Source organism: Ptychodera flava, chromosome 17 (assembly GCF_041260155.1).
Source record: "Ptychodera flava strain L36383 chromosome 17, AS_Pfla_20210202, whole genome shotgun sequence".
Lineage (NCBI taxonomy): Eukaryota > Metazoa > Hemichordata > Enteropneusta > Ptychoderidae > Ptychodera > Ptychodera flava.
The window spans coordinates 30712903-30739653 of record NC_091944.1 but is presented as its reverse complement, the minus strand read 5'-3'; the positions used below and the strand labels follow the sequence as shown (position 1 = coordinate 30739653).

The window sequence follows — 26751 nt, the reverse complement described above, 5'->3', positions numbered from 1 at the left end:
CTTTCCAATTGCAATGCATACCTAGCCACAGGTTCAATCGCAATATCGACACTGTTTTTGTGAAGTTTAACCTCACTGGATATACCCATTAACTTCCGTTCATAGTTTATGTGTTGTACCACGTCTTTCACAGTCAGGTTTTCCCGTACGTTCAGGCGCAATTCGTGACTGTAGTAGGTGGTCGATGCGAATTGTAAGTAACATGTTTGACGATCCCAAGGAAGTAGGGCATGTCAAGATAGCAATGACTGTCAAACTGTGATATGGACATTAATTAATTAATATGACGGTTCCATTCGAAAAGTAGGCTACCAGGTGGCATATTGGAGCAGGCGGAGGTGCGACCTTGCCATCGAACCTGTTGAATAAATTGCACTGTTACTTTGAACAGATGTGTGGGCATTTTCTGGTAAAATCTTGATTTTTTTTCGTCTAGTTAGCTTACAGCTTGTTTGGACCACTTCTTTATTCAAAGAGAAAATTAATCGCTCGGCTCAACTGCTGAGGGCGCCAGTATGGTCGAAGGCGCAGCCGGCGAGGGGCTGTGAGAGAGTCTAGTCAAAGGTCAGTCCATCCCATCTTCTGCCCAGGACCAACGAGACTCCTGACTACAACAACCGTGTGCAACATACCTTAGATTTGCGCCGGTTTCGGTACAACCAGGGTATTTACTGAAGTTATGGCATCTGGGTCAGACAGGTTTGTGATTTTGTGTTTATATTATCGATCCAGTGGTAAAATCATAGGCATTCAACTCAAACCGTCTCTGTTGTTGCACCAGGCCAGTGCACGCGTAATGCTGGCATTGCATGAGTCCATGAATGCCTGTACGTAGCCGCCAAGGTCACTTATAATAAAGCTGCAGCTAGTACAGTAACTCGAGGTTTGCCTGGGTATTTGGGTTGGACGGCAAAACTAGACAGTCCAACGCAAATACCCAGGCAAAACCTCGAGCTACACTGCAGCTGACCTGTGGAGCGAGTGACCTGGTAATCAAGAGGTCGGCCAGTGTCCGCGCCGACCTTGAATTCGGTCAGGGGGAGAGGCAGAGGTATAGGCCAACTTGCATATGATTACGTACGTATTCTCTTCACAGTCAGCATACGTATGCCAATTTTAGGGGTATTTTTATTTCATAGTCCATGGTTTATGTTATTCATTCAGAAAACCGCGAAGACATTTCACCCTGAAAACACATTGGTCGGCCTCAGCGTTTCTGCAGATCGCGAGCCATGCGAGCCTACGATCGAGAGATACCTGCAGGCAGTGACAATGTTTATCGTTGGATGATAACGTTTTATGTCATGGTTTGACGGTAGTTAATAAAGTTTTTTAATGGAAAGCAAAACACAATGTACCACACTGTGCGGCCGATGTCATCGTGTAGTTAGCGTTGAAGCAAGGAGGTAGCCTACCTCCATGGTGGAAGGAAGTTTGCAAACATCACGCCCACATTGACATCACTTTCGCATTATAACTTTAGCGAGACCTAGAAAATAGAAAACCACTGTAGTCTCGATCATGCATTTTAAGTGGTTGCATACTCCTACTGTCCGAGTTCGCCTACTGGCCGACTTCTCCAGCTGGCCGATCTCGTAACTGGCCGAGTTCTCACACTAGCCTAGCCTCTCTTGTATTCGGCGACCTTGATGAAGTAAAACTCTGTTCACTGAGACGCTGCCAGTTGAAGGGCGCTGCACAGTCACTAGCGACTTGTGGTTCGATACACCTCCTTTTGTGGAGGGACTGTGATACACGGCAAGCGTAGCTGCTGTAAGCATACAGCACGGCCCTCGCCACGTATCGAACCACAAGTGAGCCGTGTGGCGAGGGTCACGCCACTGGCCACTGTAAGCATTTCTTATACATACAGTGGTCATCGCCATGTATCGAACCACAAGCGACAGTGCTACTGCAGTACTTACATGTACGGAGTGAATGGACTTATAAAAACACATGTTTTGCAGCAGGCCTCGTAAGGGAGTCGTCATTATTTACAACCTGGGGGTCGGAGGAATTTCATTGAAAACTCTTAAATTTCAAGTACCCCCTGCCAACCATGATGAATTTGAGTAACCCTCTCTAACACAGAAATTTTGACTGACCTTAGAAAAGTTAAATATCAATACGTGTATTTGTAAAATTTACAAAAATACAGCAATAGTAAAAATCTTTCAAATCCTGGTGTATCCTGCTAGATTATCATTGCATTTGAGAAAGGCGAAACCAACAAAACAAAATTCAAAGTCACAATTAAATTAAAAAGATATAAAAGCTCATGGTAGAACCCAGTGTATCAGACAATAGTATTGTTTACTTTGGATGGGTATCATATTGGGGTTTTCACTAAGATATCTGACAGGGTAGACTTGAAAGTACAGGGGAAGAACACGCGAGAGGGTGAGGGGGAAAGTGTCAGATGGGGTGTCCCCTCTCTTGCATGGAAAATTTTGATAAGTTGATGTGTGCAATGGTGCAGTCTGGTGCAATCTGATAGGTGTTTTCAATTTTGTTTTGTACTATTAAAGCAAAATTGTTAGAACACCACAAGGGGGAGAGCATGAGAGGGAGGTGTCTCCCTCTCGCATCAAAAATTTTGAGAAATTGATGTGTGAAATGGTGTAATCTGAGAGAGGAGTTTCAATTTCTTTTGCACCAAAAAATTCAGTACCACCCTTCTTTCTCTCTACAGTTTGAGCAACCACCCTTGTAGCTTTCAATTTTTGGAGTGACACCCTCAGATTCCTCTGATCCCCCCAGGCTGTAAATAATGACAGCTCCTTAATAGGGGTCACTCTTACCAGGGTACCACTCAAGGCGCAGAACATGTTTGTGAAATGCTTTTGTTTGTGTTTTTTTGTTGAAACACAAACAAAAGTGTTTCATGTTGAAAGTGAGAGGCATCCATGGTAGTGATTGAACTAGTGACCTCAAGTACCGAATCGCATCACAGATACCAATACAACTTTATCATCATCAGGGCACCTGAAAATAAAGAAATGGTAAAATGTTTGAAAAAGTACATTTCTAACCAAAGCAAGAGTCCGAGGTCAATATAAGACAACCTTTCACAGTTGTGTGTAATTATTATACATGTAGCAGATTCAGATTCAAATTCCTTTATTATCTCCTCTGGACAAATTTACTTGTGGTTCTAAAAACAAAACACACAATACATACACAATACATACAAAGATTATAGAAAATAAAGATTAAAACAACAAAATGTTGGCCATCATGTGTTGTGCATTCAAGTAAATGGCATTATGCTTGTTTCTTGTATGATCACGATGTGTGTGTGCAGGAAATACTCTTTTTTTGTATTTCCCATGGGCGCCATTTTATGGGTGCAGCACCCGTTTATTATTAAGCCTGTTAAAATGTGTAGGCATGGTCCAAATTAGCGAGCAGTGATATTTCAATACACGTCCTTCAGTTAGCACATTTACAAGAACCAACTTTGGATTGAAAATAAAATCATGAATATAATGCATAAAATTAGCAGCTATTTGGGCTTTAAAGAAAACCAGAGAAAATAGAGAGCCTTTTTCAGGTCAACAAATTTCAATAGTTACAGATACAGGCGCTTTAATAGAGTTGTAACAAGATTTTGTAACACTGTGAGACTAAAATATTGTTCAAAATGTATGTTTGGAATGTACATTAAATAATAACTAAATGAAATGTTTGCAGGTTAAGAGTGATCGAGTCACTTGCTACGTCATCATCAGCTGCAAACAATAAATAGTACACGCACTCTACGATGCGCGCATCCACTGTATGGGACCATGCTCACTGTGAAAATTACACCGTGGTTTTGATGGAAGCCTATCTTCATACAATTTATTGTCAGGGCTTTAAGCATGAAAGCGGACGTTGTTAGTGATGATTGAATGGTCATTATATTATCTTCGAGTTGTAAGTTTTACATATTTGTATGTTGATATATTCACAATTTATTTAAAAATCCCATCAAAATAATTTGGAAAGGACATATTTCTCATCAAATTGTAATTTTTCCCATTTCACATATGGGGAGGAGGGGTGATGTTTAGCGATTTAGCATTGTAAATAGGCTGGTGACCCCCATATTTTTATTTGATGCCTATAATGTGCAATATCTGAACAATAATTATCATGGGAAAATAAACAAAATTGTTGGATTGAAAAACTAAATAATTCTACAAAGTATGGATAAGGCATTGTCATTACTTTTAAATTTGCAACGGCTGTAACTGTTGTTTTGGAAGGCCTGAGAAGTGATAATTTAAATTCTTATGCACATTTTCAGCGGAAAAATAGCTAGAACTTTCATTTGTTATTCAATGTAGTTCACATGTTAATAAAACAAGTACAGCATTTTAAGAAAGGGAACTGAAAGTAAATGCATCAGGTTGGGCAATGCTTACAGAAGATTCATAATTTCTGTCATTCAAATTATGTGTGTGTATTTCAAATCCTTCTAGCTGCCAAATTAATCTGGTGACATATTGATTTTTTTGTCGTAATCTCATCCTCATATATAAGTCTTACTGTTAGAGAAAAATAACGAAAAATTTTTGGTAAAAAATTTAGTGACTCGATCATCCTTAAGATAAAAATAGCTTTATATTGATAGGGAAAATATTTGTTTAACTTTATTGAAAAATTTGCAAACTTTCGTTAGAGTAGTTCTTGTAATCCTAAATATTAGTTATGCACACTTATACGAGTCAATACATGTCAAGTATTGAAATTGACAAATCCTCACTGTTATTGCAATTCTAGTTATAAGTTGGTTGAGCTTACTGAAGCAAGAGAATTTATAGAGAGATGCATTGAATCAGTGGGTACCAAGCCAAAGCATGCCACAGCCTTGGCAGAAGTGTTAGTGATGGCGGATTATAGAGGACATTACAGTCATGGAATGAACAGACTTGGTAAGCAAGTAACTTTATTAATCTTATGTCTTCTTTGTTACTGAATTTCATCAGTGTTCTTGCAAAGTCCAATTCTATTTCACATGTGTTTCAGAAATGTATGTTGATGACATCAAGAGGGGAACTTCTGTCAGTGACAAAGAACCAACTGTGGTGAAGGAAACCGTAGCAACAGGGTATGTGGATGGTGGTAATTTACTTGGACCCGTGGTTGGAAAGTTTTGTATGGAATTGGCCATTAAAAAAGCCAAAGAAGCTGGTATTGGTTGGGTGGTAGCTAACGGCAAGTATTTATTGTTGTTGCATTGCCTAATTTATTACTGTTGCATTGCCTAATTCAATTGGTTAGTATTAAGGTAGTATTTGTCTTGAAAGTGAAAGACTTAAACGTTTGCCCAAACTTTTGTAAATGAAACTTTCAACTATTATATTTCAAAATCATCAATTAAAATTGGGGGTCACTGTGCAAAGTTTTGAACTAGCAAAACAAATTATCCAACATCTTATGATATTTGAAATTCAAAATGGTCTCCATCCCTGTGTTAACTCAACGGGGAAAATTAAATACCGGAAAAAACTAAAGGGGTGAAAGTTTTTCTTTCTTCAAGAGCATTAAAATACAACCCCACCAATGGTAGATAAGAAAAGAATTGTAGGAGTTTGAGAGTCTGAATATCTGTCCCCGAGGCATGTTCTACCTGAAGTAGCGCCATTGATAAAAGGTACAGATTTACATGTAGAGGTAAAGATCTTGATTGGTCAGAGGGTTATTGAGTTCTGAAAAGAGATCGATACATAGATGACTGGAGAGGTTGATGGAGGGATGAATTAATGAATGAATCATGATGACTTAAAAGAGGGATAGATGAAGAAATGAAGTGATTCGGAAAGAGAGATTGATGAATGGAGTGGAATAAATAAATAAATGCAGAAATTAACATTGCATTGTGTTAATGTTTGTATCAATCTGATTAAAATAAGAGTATGGCGACGTCTATACTTACACGGTATTCTCTTGCTTTCGCCTCTCAGAGGCAACAGCAAGAGAACATGGTTATACTGTGTATTAAAGTATAGACGTTGCCATACTCTACATCTGATTTTAATCAGATTGTGTTTGTCTATGTTTTTAATGGTTTTCACTTTAAGAAAGCATTGTAATTTTGTGTAATATAACATCAAATCAATTCCAGCAATCATTATCATTCAAGGCAAGTAAATCACCAGGACCGCAAAACATTGAAAAAAGAAAACGCTGACAAAATCAATATAGTGCAATCTCAACGCACTAGCTAAGCGGTGGTACCAGGTGACCGGAATATATAGTCTATGTATTCTGAGGAGGATAATGTATTTGCAAGACTCAGAGATACCAGTCTTTTCATATATCAGGTAGTAACCATTATAGTATAGCTGGTTGGTACAGCATGATGGCAGTTGAACAAGGTTTACTCGGAATGTCATTCACAAATACATCACCACTAGTTGTACCAACAAGGGCAAAACAGGTAAAGTCCATCAATTACTGCATATTTTGATCACAAAATTAGGTAATAAATTACTCTTAGGGTCTTGACTACTTGGTTATAGTTTCAAATCTTTGGAGTATCATTGACATGTAAATTTAATAACGGCACATTTTACAGGTACATGTATACTGGTAGATTTGAAAATTGAAAGTAAATAGTAGCTGTATCAACAGTCCTAACAAATTAGCAATAAATGTGTACAGCTAATTACAAAATTGTGCTGTGTTATATAGCCTTTTACATTTCCATGTATATGATGACATCGGAAGTTTCTGAACACATAAGGATTTAGACTGCATCATGTTGGAGGACAAGAAAAAAAATTAATCTATTATAAATGACAGTGACATTTATGAAATGTCTCTGTCATAGGTGGGTCAAGTAGGAGCTAAAATTTCAAAATACTTTCAAACTCATCTTAGTGATCCTCACAGAAATGTCACTTCTACATAGTGATCAGTTTCAGGCATTCCTGTGAGATTCCATGTTACAGACCCTCTTTCGAGCAGCCATCTCTCTTATGTGATACTATACTTACGTGATACTTCAGAATACTTTACTTTGCCAAAATTACCTGTGTATAGTGGTCAGTCTGTTTTGACTGAATGAAAAATTACAGTTATATCAATATGAAGTAAAAACAACTTTCATTTTGATAAATGACACATCATGACTTAAGCAGAATTATTTCTACATACACCATTTATTGGATATCCTACTCGAGCAGTAATTATCCTCACTTGCCCCTCTATACCAATTGGCTTCCTTTATGTCTGCTTTGATTGCCACTACACACAGGTTTATCTGTAAACACTATACATTATTGCCTGATTATGCGCTTGAGAGCAGGTGACAATTTGCCCGATGCCAGGAGTGCACATTGTCTCCTGCTGCAAGGGCACATAAACCCGCATATGCAGGCAATAATATTTATATTACATGCCTCGAATCTTCACACAGTTAACACTATATGACATTTAGTTAAAGGAAGGGCATTCTCAAACAATTTCACGTTTATCAACCAGCATCAAACAGATTTTAACAAAAGTCAAAAATAGCATTTGCATCTAGTGCTAAGCGTGTACTTTGACATTGAAAATGTCGAAGGGCTTCACCATACCAGGTAACTGTGGAAACCGGTCAGTACATCTTTCACAGGCCCGCTGACTCGCCAGATGTTCCTATTCAAAACAATGCACTGATTTGCACTGACATCGAGGCATGTAATACAATGCTTTGATGCCCACTGTACACATGCAGGTTTATCTGTACAATGTTTTGATGCCCACTATACACAGGTTTAACTGTAAATATAATGCTTTGATGCCTAGTAATATACACATGCAAGTTTAACTGTAAATACAATTCCTTGATACCCACTATACACAGGTTTAACTGTATACAATAATTTGATGCCCACTACCGTATACACAGGTTTAACTGTAAATACCACTATAGACAGGTTAATCTGTAAATACAATGCTTTGGTGCCCATTATACACTGGTTTCACTGCAAATACGAATATTACTGTAACCACAATATTATGTTTTCCCTTCAGTGTTTACTGGGTACCAATCCAATTTCTTGCGCAGCACCAGCCAAAGATGGAGATAGTTTTGTTCTTGACATGGCAACATCAGCTGTTGCCGTCGGAAAGGTAAGATTATACACACTGCAACATGCATCTCTGTACAGAGATAAATGGTAACATTTTTGCTGTGAGCGGTTTTGACTGTGATGTCTTTGCTGGTGACTTGGTGCCGGATATTGTGAGTTTGAATCCTAACAAAAATCTGCTGAATTTTCTACACTGGCTTGATTAGCTCTGCTGGTGGACAGAATTGTCTCCAAGGCTGTCTCCCCAAGGCCACAGGTTATTGTAACGTTGCTTGGATAGTCGTTCGAGGCGGGCGGCCGCAGGTCGCCGTTTACTTGGAAAAAAGAGAAAGGTCAGACATCGATTTCAGACAAGCAGCCAGAAAGAAACAAAAGAAACAATCTGGCGTCAAATAAATGATCCTCGACTATCACAAATACCTTCAAATGTTTATTGCTCCAGTATGGCCGGCCTAGAAACGTTACATGTGCCGAAATTTGGCAATATTCACTTCCTGGGGATTCCGCACACTTGCCCTGTATCCGCCATACTGACTTAATTGGACTTCGCATTGAATTGTGGGTAAGGTAGTTCGAATTCAGTATGGCGGATACAGGATATTTGACGCCAGATTGTTTCTTTTGTTTCTTTTGGCTGCTTGTCTGAAATCGATGTCTGACCTTTCTCTTTTTTCCAAGTAAACGGGACCTGCGGCCGCCCGCCTCGAACGACTATCCAAGCAATGTTACGATAACCTGTGCCCAAGGCTGTCTTTGTCCAGTTAAAGCGCATTGCTTTGATAGAGTTTGTGTATGATGTGTGCTAGTAGGTATGTGAGTGCGAGTGCATCATGGACTGTACAGGTTGTGGTAGGATTGCAGGCAGAAAAATTGCAACAACTTGCCATGGATATTGTACCACTCTTTTTAAGGGTGGGGATTTGGCTGAGTGGTTTTGACTGTGATGTAGTATATGTTACTGGGTTGCCAGGTGTTTTGAGTGTGAATCCAATTGAAAATCTGCTAAATTTCCAGTATCTGTTGGCATATGGTATCATGTCATTTGGCTGATGGCCAATCAGAGGCTTTTTTTCAAAAAGATGTCATTATCAATTTTCATGAATGAAAGTACACGATTTTAGAGTCAGATATACAATCGTATTTCACTTTGTAGGTTGAACTGTGTGACAGAAAGGAAAGTTCAATTCCAAATGGTTGGGGTGTAGATGCTAAAGGAAAGGTTAGTTAAAGCCAATATGAATATGTTTATGTCATCTGATTAGTATGCCTCTAGATGTTTTTACCTATCAAATGAAACTGATGTGTTTTCATAATGGTTGCATTTAATTGATCAATAGTGGAATAATTAATTTTGCATTGCAATATTGCAATATTGCAATATTCATTGTATTAAGGTAGAATGTGCCTCAGGGACAGACATTTAGACTCTCAAACATTTCCAATTCTTTTCTGATCTACCACTTATGGGGGTTCATTTTGAAGCTCTTTTAATAAGAAAAACTGTCACCATTTTTTTTTAGTACCAAATTTGCACAGTGACCCCCCAATTTTTATCCTTGCTTTTGAAAGAGAATGGATGAAAGATTCCTTGAGGAAAATTTGAAGTCTATTATTTTCGAGGTGCATACTACTTTAATGTTGCAAGTTACCTATGTGTCAAAGATGAACATTTACAAGTCTCAATGTTTTTTGATTGTTTTTATGAGGATACAACTACGTATTTAAGTTTCTATCAAAGCAAGCAGAATATCAAAAAGACTTTATGAACATATTGAGTTTATATTTTTTGATTGTCAGTATGCAAATAATATGTATTTCAGGAATAAGCAGTTTGTTTCCAACGTGTGATCCTAGTGGAAGAGTCAAGTGTACCAGACTGTCTTCTTCTAAGTGTACATATACCTTGAAAGTACTGCTATTTATGATTATGAATAACAAAATATTACCATCTTAAATATGAATCATGAATAGCAAGGCTTTGTGTGAAAGACTGTTAGTAGAAATTATAAAATGTTTTCTATTGTAGGTTGTAGAGAACTTGTAGGAACAGAATATGTGAACATGTTTGTAACATTCTATCGAAAACTATCTCAGAATGTTTGAGAATTGGTTGATGAATTAATTATTTGTTCAAAATGACCATGTTGTATATAATACTGATCTTACAATGGGGGTTTAACAATGACTTTCAATGCAACTTTCTAGCAAACAAATGATCCAAAAGCTGTTCTGAATGGAGGAGGATTGCTTCCCCTTGGAGGTACAGAAGAATCGTCTGGATATAAGGTAAATTATGTTATTCATATCTACTCACATAAATAAAGTACATTTGAAAAAGCCAATAATTATCTCAACAGTGAACCGAACCGCACAAAACAACCAAAGCAGATAATACATACAAAACTACTTATGTCAATATAGAAACTGAACTTGGTTTCCAAAAAACTGCTATGAATATATCGGCTGCAGGAAATCATTTTACAGACTCATAATTGTCCAGCACCCAATAAAACAAATTTTGTCATTGCAAGGAAACATAAACAAACAATTTAAGAAAGTCAAGAATGACTCTACAAAAATACAAAATACCGGTACTACAAGTTCTCCAAGTTCAGCCAGTATTTTCTTGGTAGAAAGGGTTCAGAATTTAATTAGCACCTCAATGTAGGGTGTTGCTGTTTTGTCAATTTAGCAGGTGAATTGTAAATTTATCAAGTCATGCGAGGATCATCATTTTTAGCTCACGTGTTCACACACCTGGGCTAATGTTGCAGTGATGACTGTCTGCCCGATATCTCAAAAACAGCAGAGTCAAAGCTGATACAAAGATTCAGTTTGCAAACTGCAAGAACTGATTCGTTTTGGCAGATGAAGCTTGCTGGTACTCTTTGGTCATTTGCATAATTAATGATTTTAGAAAATACGGATATACTAGAACGACTGCACACAATTTGATGAGATTTGCTACAAATGTTGATCACACCAAGATAGCAAAGATAGCAAATCATGCTATGTACATTGATGATTATACCAGGTTATAACAATATTGAAAGTCATTTTGCATTTTTATGTCAGCTGAGCTAATTTATAATTTGCATATCTACTGAGCTTTCCAGTTTGGCATATATAGCTTGAAGGACTTGACCAAAGGGAATTACACTTGCTATATAAAGTGGTGATACAATGACAGTACCAAAAGGAAATTAATTATTTTTATTTCAGCTAATTATATATTTGAATACTTAATGACCTTTAGAATTAATCTGTGGTGAACATTGTTCATTATATGAATCATAACACTTTCAATGAAGTTGCAAACACGTGGCAAAGGTTCAAATTTACAAATAACTGCAACATAATGAAACGTGAGCATTTTCAGTTCATATCTGGTAATTTCAAGTGCTTAACCTAGCTAGCTGTGCTGTGTAATGTCAGTAACACTTTCAATGAAGTTGCAAATATGTGGCAAAGGTTCAAAGTTATAAATAACTGCAACATATAATGAAACGTGAGCATTTTCAGTTCATATCTGGTAATTTCAAGTGCTTGACTAGCTAGCTGTGCTGTGTAATGTCATTATCATTATTTAAGTGTGTTGCCCATTTTGTTTAATGCTCATCTGCTCATTGAGCTTTGCATGGCTTTATAAGTGGAAGTGAGTAATGCCAGGAACCACCTGTACCACTGGGGTTAAGCCCCGGCCACAGAAATGCATAGTATACATGTAGGTGAACTCGGATGAAATACAAACTCGGTTATCAGGTTATGTGATATCAATATTTCATAATTACGATCAATTACTTTTAATAATTATGAAAAATATCATATTTCAGACTAATATCAATATTTCATAATGATGATTTATTATTTTTAATAATTCTGAAAAAATATATTATTTTAGACTGTTATTTTCCAATTTGCCTGTGCGTAAGCACAAGGCCTAGGACATATCTTACATTTGCTTTGAATAGGGAGTGTTTTATGCTTGTAAGACCATGCATTCCAAGCAGCTTAATGTCTACAGGTAAAGAACTGTTCATTAGGGGACGACTGCATTAACTTGCATGGTACCTGAAACCCGAGTCCTTGCCTGAGCAACTCGGGTGACAAACAGAAGACTTTTAATCCCCAGGTGTGAATGTTCCATTGTTATGTTTATCTAATCCAGCTGGTGCTATTGTAGTGCCATGTAGGAAAGGCAGGTCTGTGAAATTGATCCTCTAGGGAAGTAGGGTATTCCTAAGTTAATGGAGCCTTCCCGTAATGGACTTTCATGAATGTAAATATTTAAAATACTGGTTCAGAAATACCTGTTTTACTGAATTTTAACTTTCATAGGGGAGAAATCTTATGTTAAAATGATGTGTGGAGGTAATAAAAATTAATCTTGTCAGATGTTGTTCTCTTCCCTAGGGGTATGGTCTTGGAATGATGGTAGAAGTGTTTTGTGGTATCATGGCAAATGGTGAGTTTGGTCCAAATATCAGAAAATGGAGAGATGCTGAAAGAGTGGCAAATTTGGTAAGTTCTTATGTATTACGCTGTTATTGATATGTAATATATACTCACTTTCAGTATAACTTATCAAACGGTAATAAATAAGAAACTACTATTTGTTGATCATATTACGGTAGTTCAATGAATTAAATAGGACTATAATAGTACTAGAAGAGTTATTATGAAATCCAGATAATGGACGGTGAAATTGATCTAAATGTTATCACACTTATGTAATTGGTTTGTAAAGTTGTTTCAAAATTTACTTCAGGGTCTGTAATTGTAGCGGCAAACAAGAGACAGATTATAGTTTTGTTTTACAGTAGGCTTTCACTGTAACTGTTGAGATAGAGCAATAAAACGTGTCTGCCTGTAGGAACTGATGACTATCTATGTATGTAGGGTAAAGGTTTCCTGATTTTCCATCCCTGTACATTTTGACAACTATCTCACGTACAGCTTCTGGCATATAGACTTATAATTGTTTTGCCAAAGAACTTCACACAATGCTAAGGCAACATGAGTCTAATACAACGAGAACAATGTAACTCAGGGCAGCGGTAAGGAATCTAATATGATTCTGTGTATGTTAAGTGCACTGCAAAGTGTACTCCCTGGTGTGTGTTCATTATGGACCCATAAAAGCTCTTGGATTTTCACGGCAGCTACAACAAGTCAGTGCAACTTTTGAGGCAAGTTTTGGAACAACTTTACAAACCAATTACACAAGTGTGATAACATTTAGATCAATTTTACTGTTCATTCTTATCTGGAGTTTACCGTAATTTATGTCAGGTGTTGTTTATAACTTAAATCCTTCAAGAGAAGTATTCGAAGCCTGATGTGTGAATTAATTAGTATTAAAGAAAATAATCTATTCCAAGTATGGATAATCAAATGAAAGTGTATAATTGTACTCAAGATTGAACAGCCAACCATGTGCTGTGCATCAATGATGCATGACAGGTATACCAACATTTCTATTTGAAAAAAAGGGTTTTAATGGTTTGAGATTTTTCAAAAGATTTGATTGAAGTAAACATGTGATTGACATGTACAGATTTCTTGAATGTGAATGTTTTCACAAGTATTCATCATGCCAACTCTGTGTTGATGGTGACATAGGATTGAATTTTTGTAATTTGTAGGGACAATGTTTTGTGGCCATTGACCCTGGTGCTTTCGCACCAGGTTTTGAAGACAGAATGCAGAGAATGATGGACATCTGTAGAAGTCAGGAACCCGTAAGTACTTTTAGATATGTACAATTCTCATTTACAATGAAACTTATCACATACAATGAAACTTACCATGAAACTTACACTGCATATGTGTATAGATACCAGTAATTGTATCTATATACATCCAATGCCTTTCTTTACATTATTGTCTCTCTTTACAATATCAATAAAACTTCAAAGAACAGTGTATTTTCAAGTGAACTTGATTATAACCAAAAGGTCTGTTGGTGTTATTCAAGTGGTTGGTACTGTTTCGTGAGTAAAAGCTAAGCTGATTCTATCATAGTTTCATTTTGGCGTGATAAAAATCTTATTTTTAGCCCATATAGACTGTAGACTATGGAAGCTATTGGGAGGGTTATCTGTCCAGCATCCGGCGTCAGTCTGTATGTATGTATATATGTATGTATGTATACCCGTTTGTATAGATGTCCGTCCACTCAACTATTTTGAGAACCACAGTACTTACAGACATTATATTTGTTTGTAGATACAAAATATGATTATGACAAACTATCTGTTTTTCGTTATTTTAGACTATAGTCTATAGAAGCTATTGGGTGGGTATCCGTCTGGCGTCCGTCGTCAGTCTGTATGTATGTATGTATGTATGTATGTCCGTTTGTGAGGCGTCCGTCACTCAAATATCTTGAGAACCGCAGTACTTACTGATTTGATATTTGTTGTGTAGATGAAAAATATGATTTTGAGAAACTATTTTTTTAATTTTGTGATATTGTTGAAAATAGGCAAATTAATGCCAAAAAAGGTGTTTTTGGTAAAAAATCTTCTTCTTCATAACCGCTGGTCAGACAGCTTTGTTATTTGGTATACGGGTCCCTAGGGATAACCCAACTTAGATTTGTTCAAATTGTGATGAAATATGCAAATGTGTATTTTAAGGAATTTTTTGTCATTTTTGGTCAAAATTTGACTTACATTGTGTGGAATTTTTGTACTGTATAAACCCTATCAATTCACCTAGAAAAAATAATTAATATGATTTTAAATAATTGAATTAATTAGGAAATCATCAAAGCCAAAATAATTTTAGTGTGGAATTATCAGAAAGTTCAACTTTTTTTGACAGTTCATAGTGAAATTCTTACCATCTTGGAGGATGAAATCATGTAAGGCAACTTTCCTGAATCCCAATTTTGATATATTCTGAACCACCATTTATGTTATCTAAAAGAAATTGCTCATAATAGTTTGTCATGATAGGGTGGTCAAATAAATAGAGATAGAGAAAGTTCTAATTTCCATTATGGTTGACTTGGTAAGGATTAAATAAGATTACTTTTTGAGGAAAAAAACAGAGTGGTCAATTAAAGAGTGGTCAAAGTGATGGGGTTTTTATGGTAAAGCTGGGCTGTAAGATTCCTCATGTGCTATTTATAGCACTTATGCAATCTGTGTAAACAGTGCAATGAAAGTGTAACATGATTCCTTATAATGCTTTTGATGACCTTGAACTTCTTGTGTGCTTTCTCTGAGTACGTACAGTCTCAACTTATTCAACAGAACTTACTTACAAGTTAATTTGAAAGTTAAAATGTGCTTGGTTAATAGGATGAAAATAATATATTAAAAGATAACCAGCTCAAGATTCTTTATAACCTGACAGATATGCTGTTTTTTTATGACGTAAATCTTGATTTAAGCAAGTCTTGTTTACTTTAATTAGAATGTAATTAACTCTCGTTTATTTGCTATTATAGACTAATATAGTCTGATGAAATATGCAAATCTGTATTTTTACAGAATTTTTTTCCATTTTTGGTCAGGCCATCCTGAAATGAGCTATCAAAGATATCCACCTTCTTCATCAATACATGTGTCACAAAAGGTTATTAGTCCCCACGGACACCGTCCGGGGGGACTTATAGGTTTGGTCATGTCCGTGCGTGCGTGCGTGCGTGCGTGCGTGCGTCCGTCCGTGCGTCCGTCCGTTCACGCAGATATCTCAGAGATGCCTGGAGCGATTTCATTCAAACTTGGTACAAGGATTACTTCATATGTCATACAGATGCACGTCGATTTGTTTCGTGATACGATCCAATATGGCTGCCAGGCGGCCATTTTATTACGATTTTTTCATGTACAGAGCAACAACTCAGGCATGTTTCAACTGATTTTATTCAAAGTTGATACAAGGACATTGACCAATGTCATAGATATGCACTTCAATTTTTTTGGTGATACAATCCAATATGGCCGCTGTGCGGCCATTTTGTTACGATTTTTTCATGTACAGAGCCATAACTCAGGCGTATCTCAATCGATTTTATTCAAAGTTGGTACAAGGACATTGACCTATGTCATACATATGCACGTCAATTTGTTTTGCGATACGATCCAATATGGCCGCCAGGCGGCCATTTTATTATGATTTTTCATGTACAGAGCCATTTCTCAGGCATGTTTCAACAGATTTTATTCAAAGTTGGTACAAGGACATTGACCAATGTCATAGCTATGCACATTAATTTGTTTTGTGATACGATCCAATATGGCCACTGTGCGGCCATTTTGTTACGATTTTTTCATGTACAGAGCTATAACTCAGGCATATCTCAACCGATTTTATTCAAACTTGGTACAAGGACATTGACCTATGTCATACACATGCACATTGATTTGTTTTGTAATACGATCCAATATGGCCGCCTCGTGGCCATTTTATTGCGTTTTTTCATGTCCAGAACCATAACTCAGACATGTATCAAGCGATTTATTCAAAGTTGGTAAAAGGAGATTGACCAATGTCATACATATGCACGTTAATTTGTTTTGTGATACGATTGGTCATACATTTGCACGTTAATTAGTTTTGTGATACAATTCAATATAGCTGCTGTGCGGCCATTTTGTTATGATTTTTTCATGTCCTGAACTCAGACATGTATCAAGCGAATTTATTCAAAAGTATTTTTATCACAGTGTTTTTATCACAGACTAATGAAGAGGACTCTATCCTCTCTGAGGACCTGTAATCAAAGTACCAATTAACAAGTGGGGACTGTGTCATCAACGATGACTTGTTCTCTACATAACACAGCAGAGCTCTGTCAACTGTTGAGTCGCTTGTTAGTCCCCACGGACACCGTCCGGGGGGACTTAAAGGTTTGGTCATGTCCGTGGTGCGTGCGTCCATGTGTGCGTGCGCGCGTGCGTCCGTCCGTTCACGCAGATATCTCAGAGACGCCTGGAGCGATTTCATTCAAACTTGGTACAAGGATTACTTCATATGTCATACACATGCACATTGATTTATTTGTGATGCGATCCAATATGGCTGCCAGGCGGCCATTTTATTACGATTTTTTCATGTACAGAGCCATTACTCAGGCATGTTTCAACTGATTTTATTCAAAGTTGGTACAAGGACATTGACCTATGTCATACATATGCACTTCAATTTGTTTTGTGATACAATCCAATATGGCCGCCAGGCAGCCATTTTATTACGATTTTTTCATGTACAAAGCCATTACTCAGGAATGTTTCAACTGATTTTATTCAAAGTGGTACAAAGACATTGACCAATGTCATAGATATGCATGTCAATTTGTTTTGCGATACGATCAAATATGGCTGACGGGCGGCCATTTTGTTACGATTTTTTCATATACAGAGCCATAACTCAGGCATATCTCAACCGATTTTATTCAAACTTGATACAAGGACATTGACCTATGCATGTCAATTTTTTTTGTGATACAATCCAATATGGCCGCCAGGCGGCCATTTTATTATGATTTTTTCATGTACAGAGCCATTACTCAGGCATGTTTCAACCGATTTTATTCAACGTTGGTACAAGGATATTGACCAATGTTATAGCTATGCACATTAATTTGTTTTGTGATATGATCCAATATGGCCGCCATGCAGCCATTTTGTTACGATTTTTTCATGTACAGAGCCATAACTCAGGCATATCTCAACCGATTGTATTCAATTGTGGTACAAGGACTTTGACCTATGTCACACACATGAACATTGAATTGTTTTGTGATAAGATCCAATATGGCCGCCGTGTGGCCATTTTGTTACGTTTTTTTCATGTCTGGAACCATAACTCAGACATGTATCAAGCGAATTTATTCAAAGTTGGTACAAGGAGATTGACCAATGTCATACATATGCAAGTCAATTTGTTTTGTGATACGATCCAATATGGCAGCCATTTGGTAATGATTTTTTCTGGCACAAAGCCATAACTCAGGCATATCTCAACCGATTTTATTCAAAGTTGGTACAAGGACATTGACCTATGTCATACATATGCACATTGATTTGTCTTGTGATACGATCCAATATGGCCGCCATGTGGCCATTTTATTACGATTTTTTCATGTCCTGAACCACAACTCAGACATGTATCAAGCGAATTTATTAAAAAGTATTTTTATCACAGACCTAATGAAGAGGACTCTATCCTCTCTGAGGACCTGTAATCAAAGTACCCATTAACAAGTGGGGACTGTGTCATCAACGATGACTTGTTTTTTCAAAACTGCTGGTCAGACAGCTTTAATATTTGGTTTACATGTCCCTAGGATGACCTTAGTGAGATAATTTCATACAGTCAGGAAATACTTAATTTGTATCCATGTCTATAGTAGCTTCAGGGACTTTGGCCCTATGTTTTGTCCTTTGATATTGTTGAACTAAAATGAACTAAAAAAAGTGTTTTTGGTAAAGAATCTTCTTCATAACCGCTGGCCAGACATCTTTGATGGCCTATCTTAGATTTGTTCAAATTGTAATGAAATATGCAAGTTGTTACTTATAAGGCAATTGTTGTCATTTTTGGTCAAAAAATCTTTTAAAATCTTCTTCACAACTGCTGGGCAGACAGCTTTGGTATTTGGGATATAGGTCCCTATAGGGATGACCTTTTTCAGATTTGTTCAAATTATGTAGAAATATGCAAATTTGTATTTTTAAGGCAATTTTACCTATTTTTGGTCAAAATTGTTTTCACAAAAAACACTTGTCTTATAGCTTTGACATTTGGTATACAGTTTCATTGGGGTAGTTAAAATATGATATGTTCAAAATTTTTTTCTCAAAAACTGGTTGTCTGATATCTTGGATATTTGGTATACAGGTTCCTAGGGGTTACCGCAGTGTGATATATTGAAATTGTTATGGAATCTTCAATTTTGTATTTTTGTGTCAATTTTTACCGTTTTTGGACAAAACCTTTGTTTCTCAAAAGTTGTTCATCTGATAGCTTTGATACTTTGATACTTGTTATACAGGTTCCTAGGGTTTATCTTAATGTGATATCATGAAATTATGATAAAATCTTCGATTTCATATTGCAGCTACATGTAATTTTGCCATTTTTGGTTAGGCCATCCTTAAATGAGCCACCTTCTTCATCACCACTTGTCACAAATAGTTATTCTTTACATAACACAGCGGAGCCCTATCGGCTGTCAGGTCGCTTGTTTCTTCAAAACTGCTGGTCAGACAGCTATTGATATTTAGTATATAGGTCCCTTAGGATGACCCTTTAGGGAAATAATATCATGCAGTCAGGAAATACTTAATTTTTTGTCCATGTCTATAGTCCCTCTTCACACATCTTCCAGGATTCCCTTTCACTTGCTGGATAAAACTGTGTCAGAGCTCAACTGTTACAATTATAAACAGTGAAACCATTACAATTATAAACCTGGCAAATACTGTCTGCAGGAATAGTAGAAGTCGCAAAAGGTTGTGATAAATTGTGTATTTAACGTTGAGTCAAATCAAACATGGTATAAATTAACCCAGTGTTTTCAGGGAGGAGAACTCCCTAATGTGAGAACCAGGGATTGAAATTATAAGAAAGATTTTTAATGTGTTAGCTTTTTGAAAATCAAAGAAGTTTTATTTTTCTCCCTAGAGTTAACACTGGAAAAGGGCTATTTTGAGATACATAGTCAATGTTAAGTCTGCCTTACATGTGCTTTGAAACATTTGCATTAGACGAACTAGACATATTGTCTAAATCGAGGTGTTGCCAACACTGTTGGGTGCAATTAACAGCAAAGCAGTAACATGAGTCGATCATAAAGGAATCAACTCTGCAAAAGTTGAAACATTGTCTAGCAGGAGGTCAGACGTATAGTCTAAACACCACCACACATATGTCCAAGCACTTTCCAAGTCTTATCACTTGCTTTCAGATGTTGTTGTTTTAACTACATCTGACCTCCTGCAAGACAATGTTTCAACTTTGGCAGAATTGATTTCTCTGTGGTCGACTGGAATTACTGCTAAGCTGATAATTACACCTGACAGTGTCGGCAACACCTCGATTTAAAAAATGTGTTTACATGTAGTTAGTCTATGCCCATGCTTCAAAGCAATTGACTGTAAATTGAAAGAGTGTAAGTTTGTTTGCAGGCTGAAGGTGAGATGGAAGTACTTGTACCGGGTGATCCAGAGAGAAAACACATGAAAAAAGTTGAAGACGAAGGAGGACTTCAGTATCATACCAATTTAATCAAAGCTCTGGTAGGTTATCATTGATTCCCTTCACATTTAACATAACGTGTGTGACTCAATTGACAACCACCTCAATTTCTGATGTAACAAGTTTACTCAAGTTATGTAGCAGCACTCAACTCATTGAAGATCCAGTACTAGACATGACATTTTGTTGTCACGTGTCCACACTTACTGTTCCCAAACAAGAAGAGCCACTTGGATTTGTAATCATTTCTGTCTTACATTATTCATGGAAGTGGCTCACACTATTCAAGTTTTTGTTATTGATTTATGTACGTGGTGTTAGTGCAGCTCCTATTAACATTTAAAATACAAACATTGTCATCGTTCAATGTTGTCAAATGTATGACTGCTGCCACACTTAATAAAATTTGAAGTGTCGTTGACACTACTTCTTATGAATTGCAAATGATATGCATAGATTCTTCATTGTACTATTTCAGAGAATTACATGCATCATTCTCATAAAATGACAGACTGATGGAATCCTATGGTCCTGCAGAATAGTGTAAAGCAATCAAACATTCACATATCCTTGAAAACTAACTGATAAAAGGCTACCGGCTTATTTATATCCTTATTTTTCATTTATCAGGATGTGTTGGCATCTGAATTGAAAGTTGAGAAAATCAAGACTAAATCCATTGTTTAAAGCCTTCTGGAAAAAACGTACTGCCCATGTAATGGACGAGTTGAAGCATTTGACTGAAGATAATTGCCAAATCTGCCGATAGTATCGATGGATATGTCAGATTTTTTTATAACAATATGGTGCGGTATGATCACATTCCCTCTGTGGTATGATATAAGAATTTCTCACCTTTAACTGTAATACATACAATGCTTTGTTCTAGTAAACTATAAAAGATGTCTTAATTTATAATTTCATACAGGGAAATTTTATATCAGTACTTTAAACTATTTTCACACTTAAAACTTGTACTTAAGTCATTTGAAATTCAATGAAATTTAAATCCTTGTTAACGAATGCAAATATTATGTATGTGATTACGTACTGGTATGTGACTCAATCGAAATGCTCAATTTTGAATAACTCCTTTGTGGTGCCAGGTATTGTCTTTTGAAATATTAAATAAATAGTGTCAGATAATTAAGTGTTGATGAAATATAGGTAGCTTTCAAAGTTACATGTAAATGTGCTGTCAAAATGTGCCATTTCAAATGACAATAAGATAATGTTGTCATTTGCACTGTATCACCATGATCACAATTCTAGGATTTAAAATTTTTTGTAATATTGTAATATTGTTTAGTGTAATGGGACAGTTTATTTTGTCAATTAACTCAAAATTCCAACATTCAGTGTGAACTCAAACACTGATGCACATGTTTTAACATAATAATAAGCTTGTATAATTACACACATCTATACCAGAATTTTCTTTTCTCTTGAAAGGAAATATATAGTAGAAAGTGAAATAATTTCAACCAGCAGTCACCATGGCATGCTATTTTCTATGTCATGTTTTAATGTTACAGAGAGAAGGAAACTGTGATTTCCTTAGACATATTAAATATCAATGGTGCTCTTTAAAGTCTGGTACTGTATGTGATAAATTCACTATTAATATGCTTATGGTTTTTTCAGTTTTTCTCTGTGATAAATGATCACGATGTATTTACATGGGATGTGGTATCATGGCAGTATATTACCAGTGAAATTGTGATCTTAAAGACCCATGAGCTGCAACTCTGCGATATTTGTCCAACCTCAAGCTCCAATTTCCTCAGATGTTCATTGCAATCTGCAAATTGGACGATATAGTCATTAACTATGTCTCAACAAGGTTTTTCTTGTGGCAGAATAGGCAAGAAATTGAATTTCCCGCCATTTTCAAAATCTTGCTATGTTATGTAAAAAATGGAGAATTTTTTGTCAAAGAGGAGTGACTCCTTTCCCATCCTTTCAATGGGTTGCACCATGTTGTATTTGTAAAGATTCAAATGTGTCCATACACTATTTACGCTGTTTATCATGTAGTTGTATGGAGGCGGCCATATTTGGATGCAGCACCTGTTTATTATTTGTCTTACTGAAACCTCCCCATGCAGTCCCACTCAGTGGATAATTATACTTGAGTAAACATCTCTGATTAAGAAACTTCTATGAACTAATTTTAATCTCAATATAAAATCATGAAAATAATGCCAAAAGTTACTGCTCATGTGCCTTTATACAATTTCTATCAATTTTCAAAATGTTACTCACTACTCCATTGGCTATCAATCAAGCAAAGAATTAAATTTGAGATCATTCTTGCAACATTTTAAATTGTCTTGGGCAAGTGCCCAGATTATTTACGTCCACCGATAAACACCCATGTTTCCCGTCATGCCCTTCATTCATCAGACAAATTGGTTTTATTGAGGCAGGACACAAACATGACAACTAACAACTACGGCCACCGTGCCTTTTCAGTCGCAGCACCTATTTTATGGAATGAACTAACTCCCTTTAAACGCTCACTAAACTGTACAATCAGTACTTTTAAACATAGTGTGAAGACATACCTTTTAAAAGATTATTGCAAAGTGTAACTTTGTTTTTAATTTTTGACAGACATTTTTATTGTTTATCTCTATCTTTTCAGAAATTAATTTTTAGCCTTGTAAAGAGCACTGAGACTCAGTGTAGTGGGCTTTTAAGAAATAAAATAATAATTCTCAAACTGTTATATTGTGATGGTCCAAAGCTCATATAATTACATTGACAACTATTCAAAATCCAAAATGCTGTCTACGTTTATTTTTGGGATAGTACTGTAAGTTTTTCATTTATTTCAGAGACTATAATGAAGAAATAAACAATATTTGTAAAATTTGGCTTTCATTTCGAGGTTTGTGCTTCCAAAGGCAAGTTACTTTTTTCATATACTGTACATGCACATCTTGTATCACGGACAGATACATGCACATACACAGATATAATTTTCCCAAACTACTTTTTGACATCAGATCACTCTTATCCAATTGATGTCACTTTGCAGCTATTCATCAAAGTTCAGCTGGTCTGTGGAGATGACAATTCCCCAATAACAATTCTATAATACTTGGCTACTTTGCGTAATCGAGGCCAAAATTAAGTCCCCACATTTGGTGTGAGTTTCAGTACCTTAGGCTAGAAATTACATCCTTTTTAGCTCACATTTGGTATACCAATGTGAGGTTATTGTATAAGTCTGTATGTATGTGGGTCTGTATGTATGTATGTGTATGTACAGTATGTCTGTCAACATCAAAAACTCGCGAACTGCTGCTTTTTTCAGCTTGGTATTTGGTATCTTGATGCATCCTGGGCTATAGATGGGATTTTGTTCAAATGACATTTGCATTGCCAAAATTATGCAAATGAGCTTTAAAAATGAGAAAATGGTCAAAAATTAATGACTCAAGAACCACTGTTTTGATTGCTTTGAAAATTGGTGTGCAAGTACCTTAGGTGGACCTCATACAGTTATATGTATATCTTGAAGATATCTAGAATTTGTATTTTTGCTGAATTTTTTTTCTTCTCATTTAAAGTAAAAATTATTCTTCTCTGAAACCGCTGGCCCAATTGCTCTCAAATTTAGGTTGCATATTTGCAAGGATGTTACCCTTCTAATTTGTTGAAATTACAACAGAATTGGCAAAATTACCGTTTTTGGCAATTTTAACTCAAAAAATACCGTAGTAAAATAAGAGAAGGGGTGAAGATCACAGACACTACTTGTGTGACGGCTGTGGTGTTGACTTAATCAATTAATCCGCTGATACAGACAGCTGATTAGCTAGTTAGCAATGTTTGCAGAGCAATTACAATGGTGTATACACACATTTGAGAGGAGATAATGATGTGCGGGTAATATAGAAAGAAGTCAGACAGTGTGGAGTCGAAATCTTTATTTGAAATACCAAAGTCAAAGTTGATAAAATTACTTGTAGTAACAAAGAAAGCGGTCAGACAGTTTGGAGTTGAATACTTTGAAATATCACAGTCAAAATTAATAAAATCAAATAAAGTAAACCGTTGCACAAAAACCCATCCCCTCCGGCCCCTCTCCAACCCCAGGGGACTTATACTGCTGTACCCTGTGTAGGAACCAGCAAAGTTAATTAACATGTTGGCCTTATGTAACGGCAGTACCACTATTGCGAGTAGTGGTGCTGTTGAATATGTTGCATAAGCTGTTCAGTCAATCATTTCAATCTTTTTGTCAATATGCTGGTTTCTCTTACACTCACACACACATACATTCCATATATATATATATATATATATATATATATATATATATAAATATAAATATATATAATAACACAAAATTACTTCAAGTACAAGGTAATGGTATCTCTTACTTAAGTTTCATGCATCCTGCAATCATCAGACAGATGAAGTGAAAGTAATACTAGCTCAATACTCTTATATATGTATGATCGGGACGTACCATTCTATTTAAAGGTGGTGTTAAAATTTGACAGATAATATTTGTTTTGGTGGCGACATTTTTAAACCAACTCCGAGCGTTTGTTTAACAGTGTAGATTTGTCAGCATTGATAATTTAACTGTACATTTCGGAAAACATGTTGTAACTTTGATAATTTACATATTGCATTGATAATTTACAGGTTTTTCTGATATACAAAGATTACATCGCTGGCTTATGTTAGAGTAACTTCATACTTTGTCAATAATTGACCACAAAATGTCAAAGACCTGGTTCCTTTGTTTCAAGGTCCAGATGTACTTGGACAGCTCAGCTGAGTGTTAATATATTTCATTACGGAACGATTGCATGTGGCGAAGCGCGTCTTGAAGGTGTTATCAGTGAGTCCGATGTTGTCTACCGTTTATACCTTGGCCTTGTAAACCACACTGTTTACTTGACAGTTACCCTTCAGGTCTTTGACATTTCGTGGAAGAAGAGCATTCGAAGCATTTTACATCAATAACAATTGTCTGATCTGATCTACTTGACCAGTGAGGTTGTTTTGTAAATCCTTCAATGTCTCCCCACAACAAGTGATTCAACTCTTTTGGGAGTTCCTTTTGTTTAGTCAACCGACACTCTGTACATATCCTATTGACATACTTCTAAAATGTGTAAAATCGTTGTGTGAGTACATAACTCTTTCCGCCATATATAACACAGGTCCAGTAGGCATAATTTGTGATGATTTTTCCTATTATTATCATAAAAAATAATTATGAATATTAATAAATTATTAATATGAATGTTATAGAATATTTAAACTTTTATACACACAATGTCGTCTACTTTGTGTAAATGCCCTCTGGAAACTCCATTGTTTTGATAATTATGATTATTAATAAATTATGATTATGATTAATAAATCATTTCGTTGGCGATATACACCTTCTCGCAGCCCCAAACTTCACAAATTTTCCGTCTAAGTGGTCAAAACTGGGTAGATTTGATGGCTGATTTATGGACTTGCCAACACCGGGAGAAATTTTGAGAATCAACACGCAGAAGTGAAGAAAACGGAGGTAATTCATGGGTATGTCAGTTTACTGTCGAGTGGAGCTGGCTACCTTCTCTTTATAAACACTGTGTAGTAACTCTCGCCGTAGACTGAACCTGGGCAATGGTAACTCTCGCCGTAGACTGAACCTGGGCAATGGTAACTCTCACCGTAGACTGAACCTGGGCAATGGTGTCACTTGTATATTTTGGCATAGATTGTGAAACTGTATGAGGGTTTCCAGAGGTTTGTTCACATAAGCACATTACAATGTGTAAAATATGATTTATTAATCATAATCATAATTTATTAATAATCATAATTATCAAAACAATGGAGTTTCCAGATGGCATTTACAAAAAGTAGACGACATTGTGTGTATAAAGTTTTAATATTCTGTAACATTCATATTAATAATTTATTAATATTCATAATTATTTTTTATGATAATAATAGGAAAAATCATCACAAATTATGCCTACTGGACCTGTGTATATAATAGTACATCTGACCTACTATCACATCATTGACTTTCCACCGCTGGGTCGCTGGTACTCTCTGTTTGGAGGTCAGCCTGAAATTTTCGTTTCAAGGAGGCAAAAAACATGGATCTGTGTGGCAGGAGTAAAACAGATCAGTGAAATTCACGTTGCAATTCCATCAATCGTTGATAATTTCCGTTAGCTAAATCGCAGGAACTTCGAACAGATGGAAATTGCGCTGTGCACACAGACGGACTTGTAGCTTTTCTTTGTATGAACTTCAAATACTGAATCGTACAGCGTCTGGCCACAAATGAAGAACGAGACTGACCCTGATTTTAAGTTTGTTCCAAAGGTCATGAGGTCAGCTGCTAAAGTACCAGAGTGCTATGCCTGAATAGTATCTAGTGCACGCTTTTTATTACTCTCAAGATACCCTACTGAATGAAAGTTGTCCCTGAAGG

At 36.2% G+C, this 26751-nt stretch overlaps 1 protein-coding gene across 2 annotated transcripts; it reads left to right on the top strand.

Moving 5' to 3' along the window:
• The first annotated feature begins 548 nt into the window (after positions 1–548).
• Positions 549–23175, top strand: LOC139116037 (uncharacterized oxidoreductase YjmC-like). 2 transcript variants are annotated; one of them, XM_070678531.1, is made up of 11 exons: positions 549–699; positions 4768–4919; positions 5014–5202; positions 6312–6427; positions 8008–8106; positions 9220–9285; positions 10272–10352; positions 12480–12587; positions 13712–13807; positions 20213–20323; positions 20913–23175. In XM_070678531.1, the coding sequence occupies exons 1-11, from the start codon at positions 680–682 to the stop codon at positions 20967–20969; spliced, it is 1095 nt and encodes a 364-aa protein (XP_070534632.1). In that variant the 5' UTR covers positions 549–679; the 3' UTR covers positions 20970–23175. The 2 variants fall into 2 exon arrangements, with proteins under 2 accessions (XP_070534632.1, XP_070534633.1); XM_070678532.1 differs by having other exon boundaries at positions 552–690.
• The last annotated feature ends 3576 nt before the right edge of the window (positions 23176–26751 follow it).

Coding starts and splice junctions, on each gene's coding strand:
- LOC139116037 (XM_070678531.1), top strand. CDS start 680: ATGGCATCTGGGTCAGACAG. Junction 8,107..9,219: donor CAGCTGTTGCCGTCGGAAAG/GTAAGATTATAC, acceptor TTCACTTTGTAG/GTTGAACTGTGTGACAGAAA. Junction 12,588..13,711: donor CTGAAAGAGTGGCAAATTTG/GTAAGTTCTTAT, acceptor TGTAATTTGTAG/GGACAATGTTTTGTGGCCAT.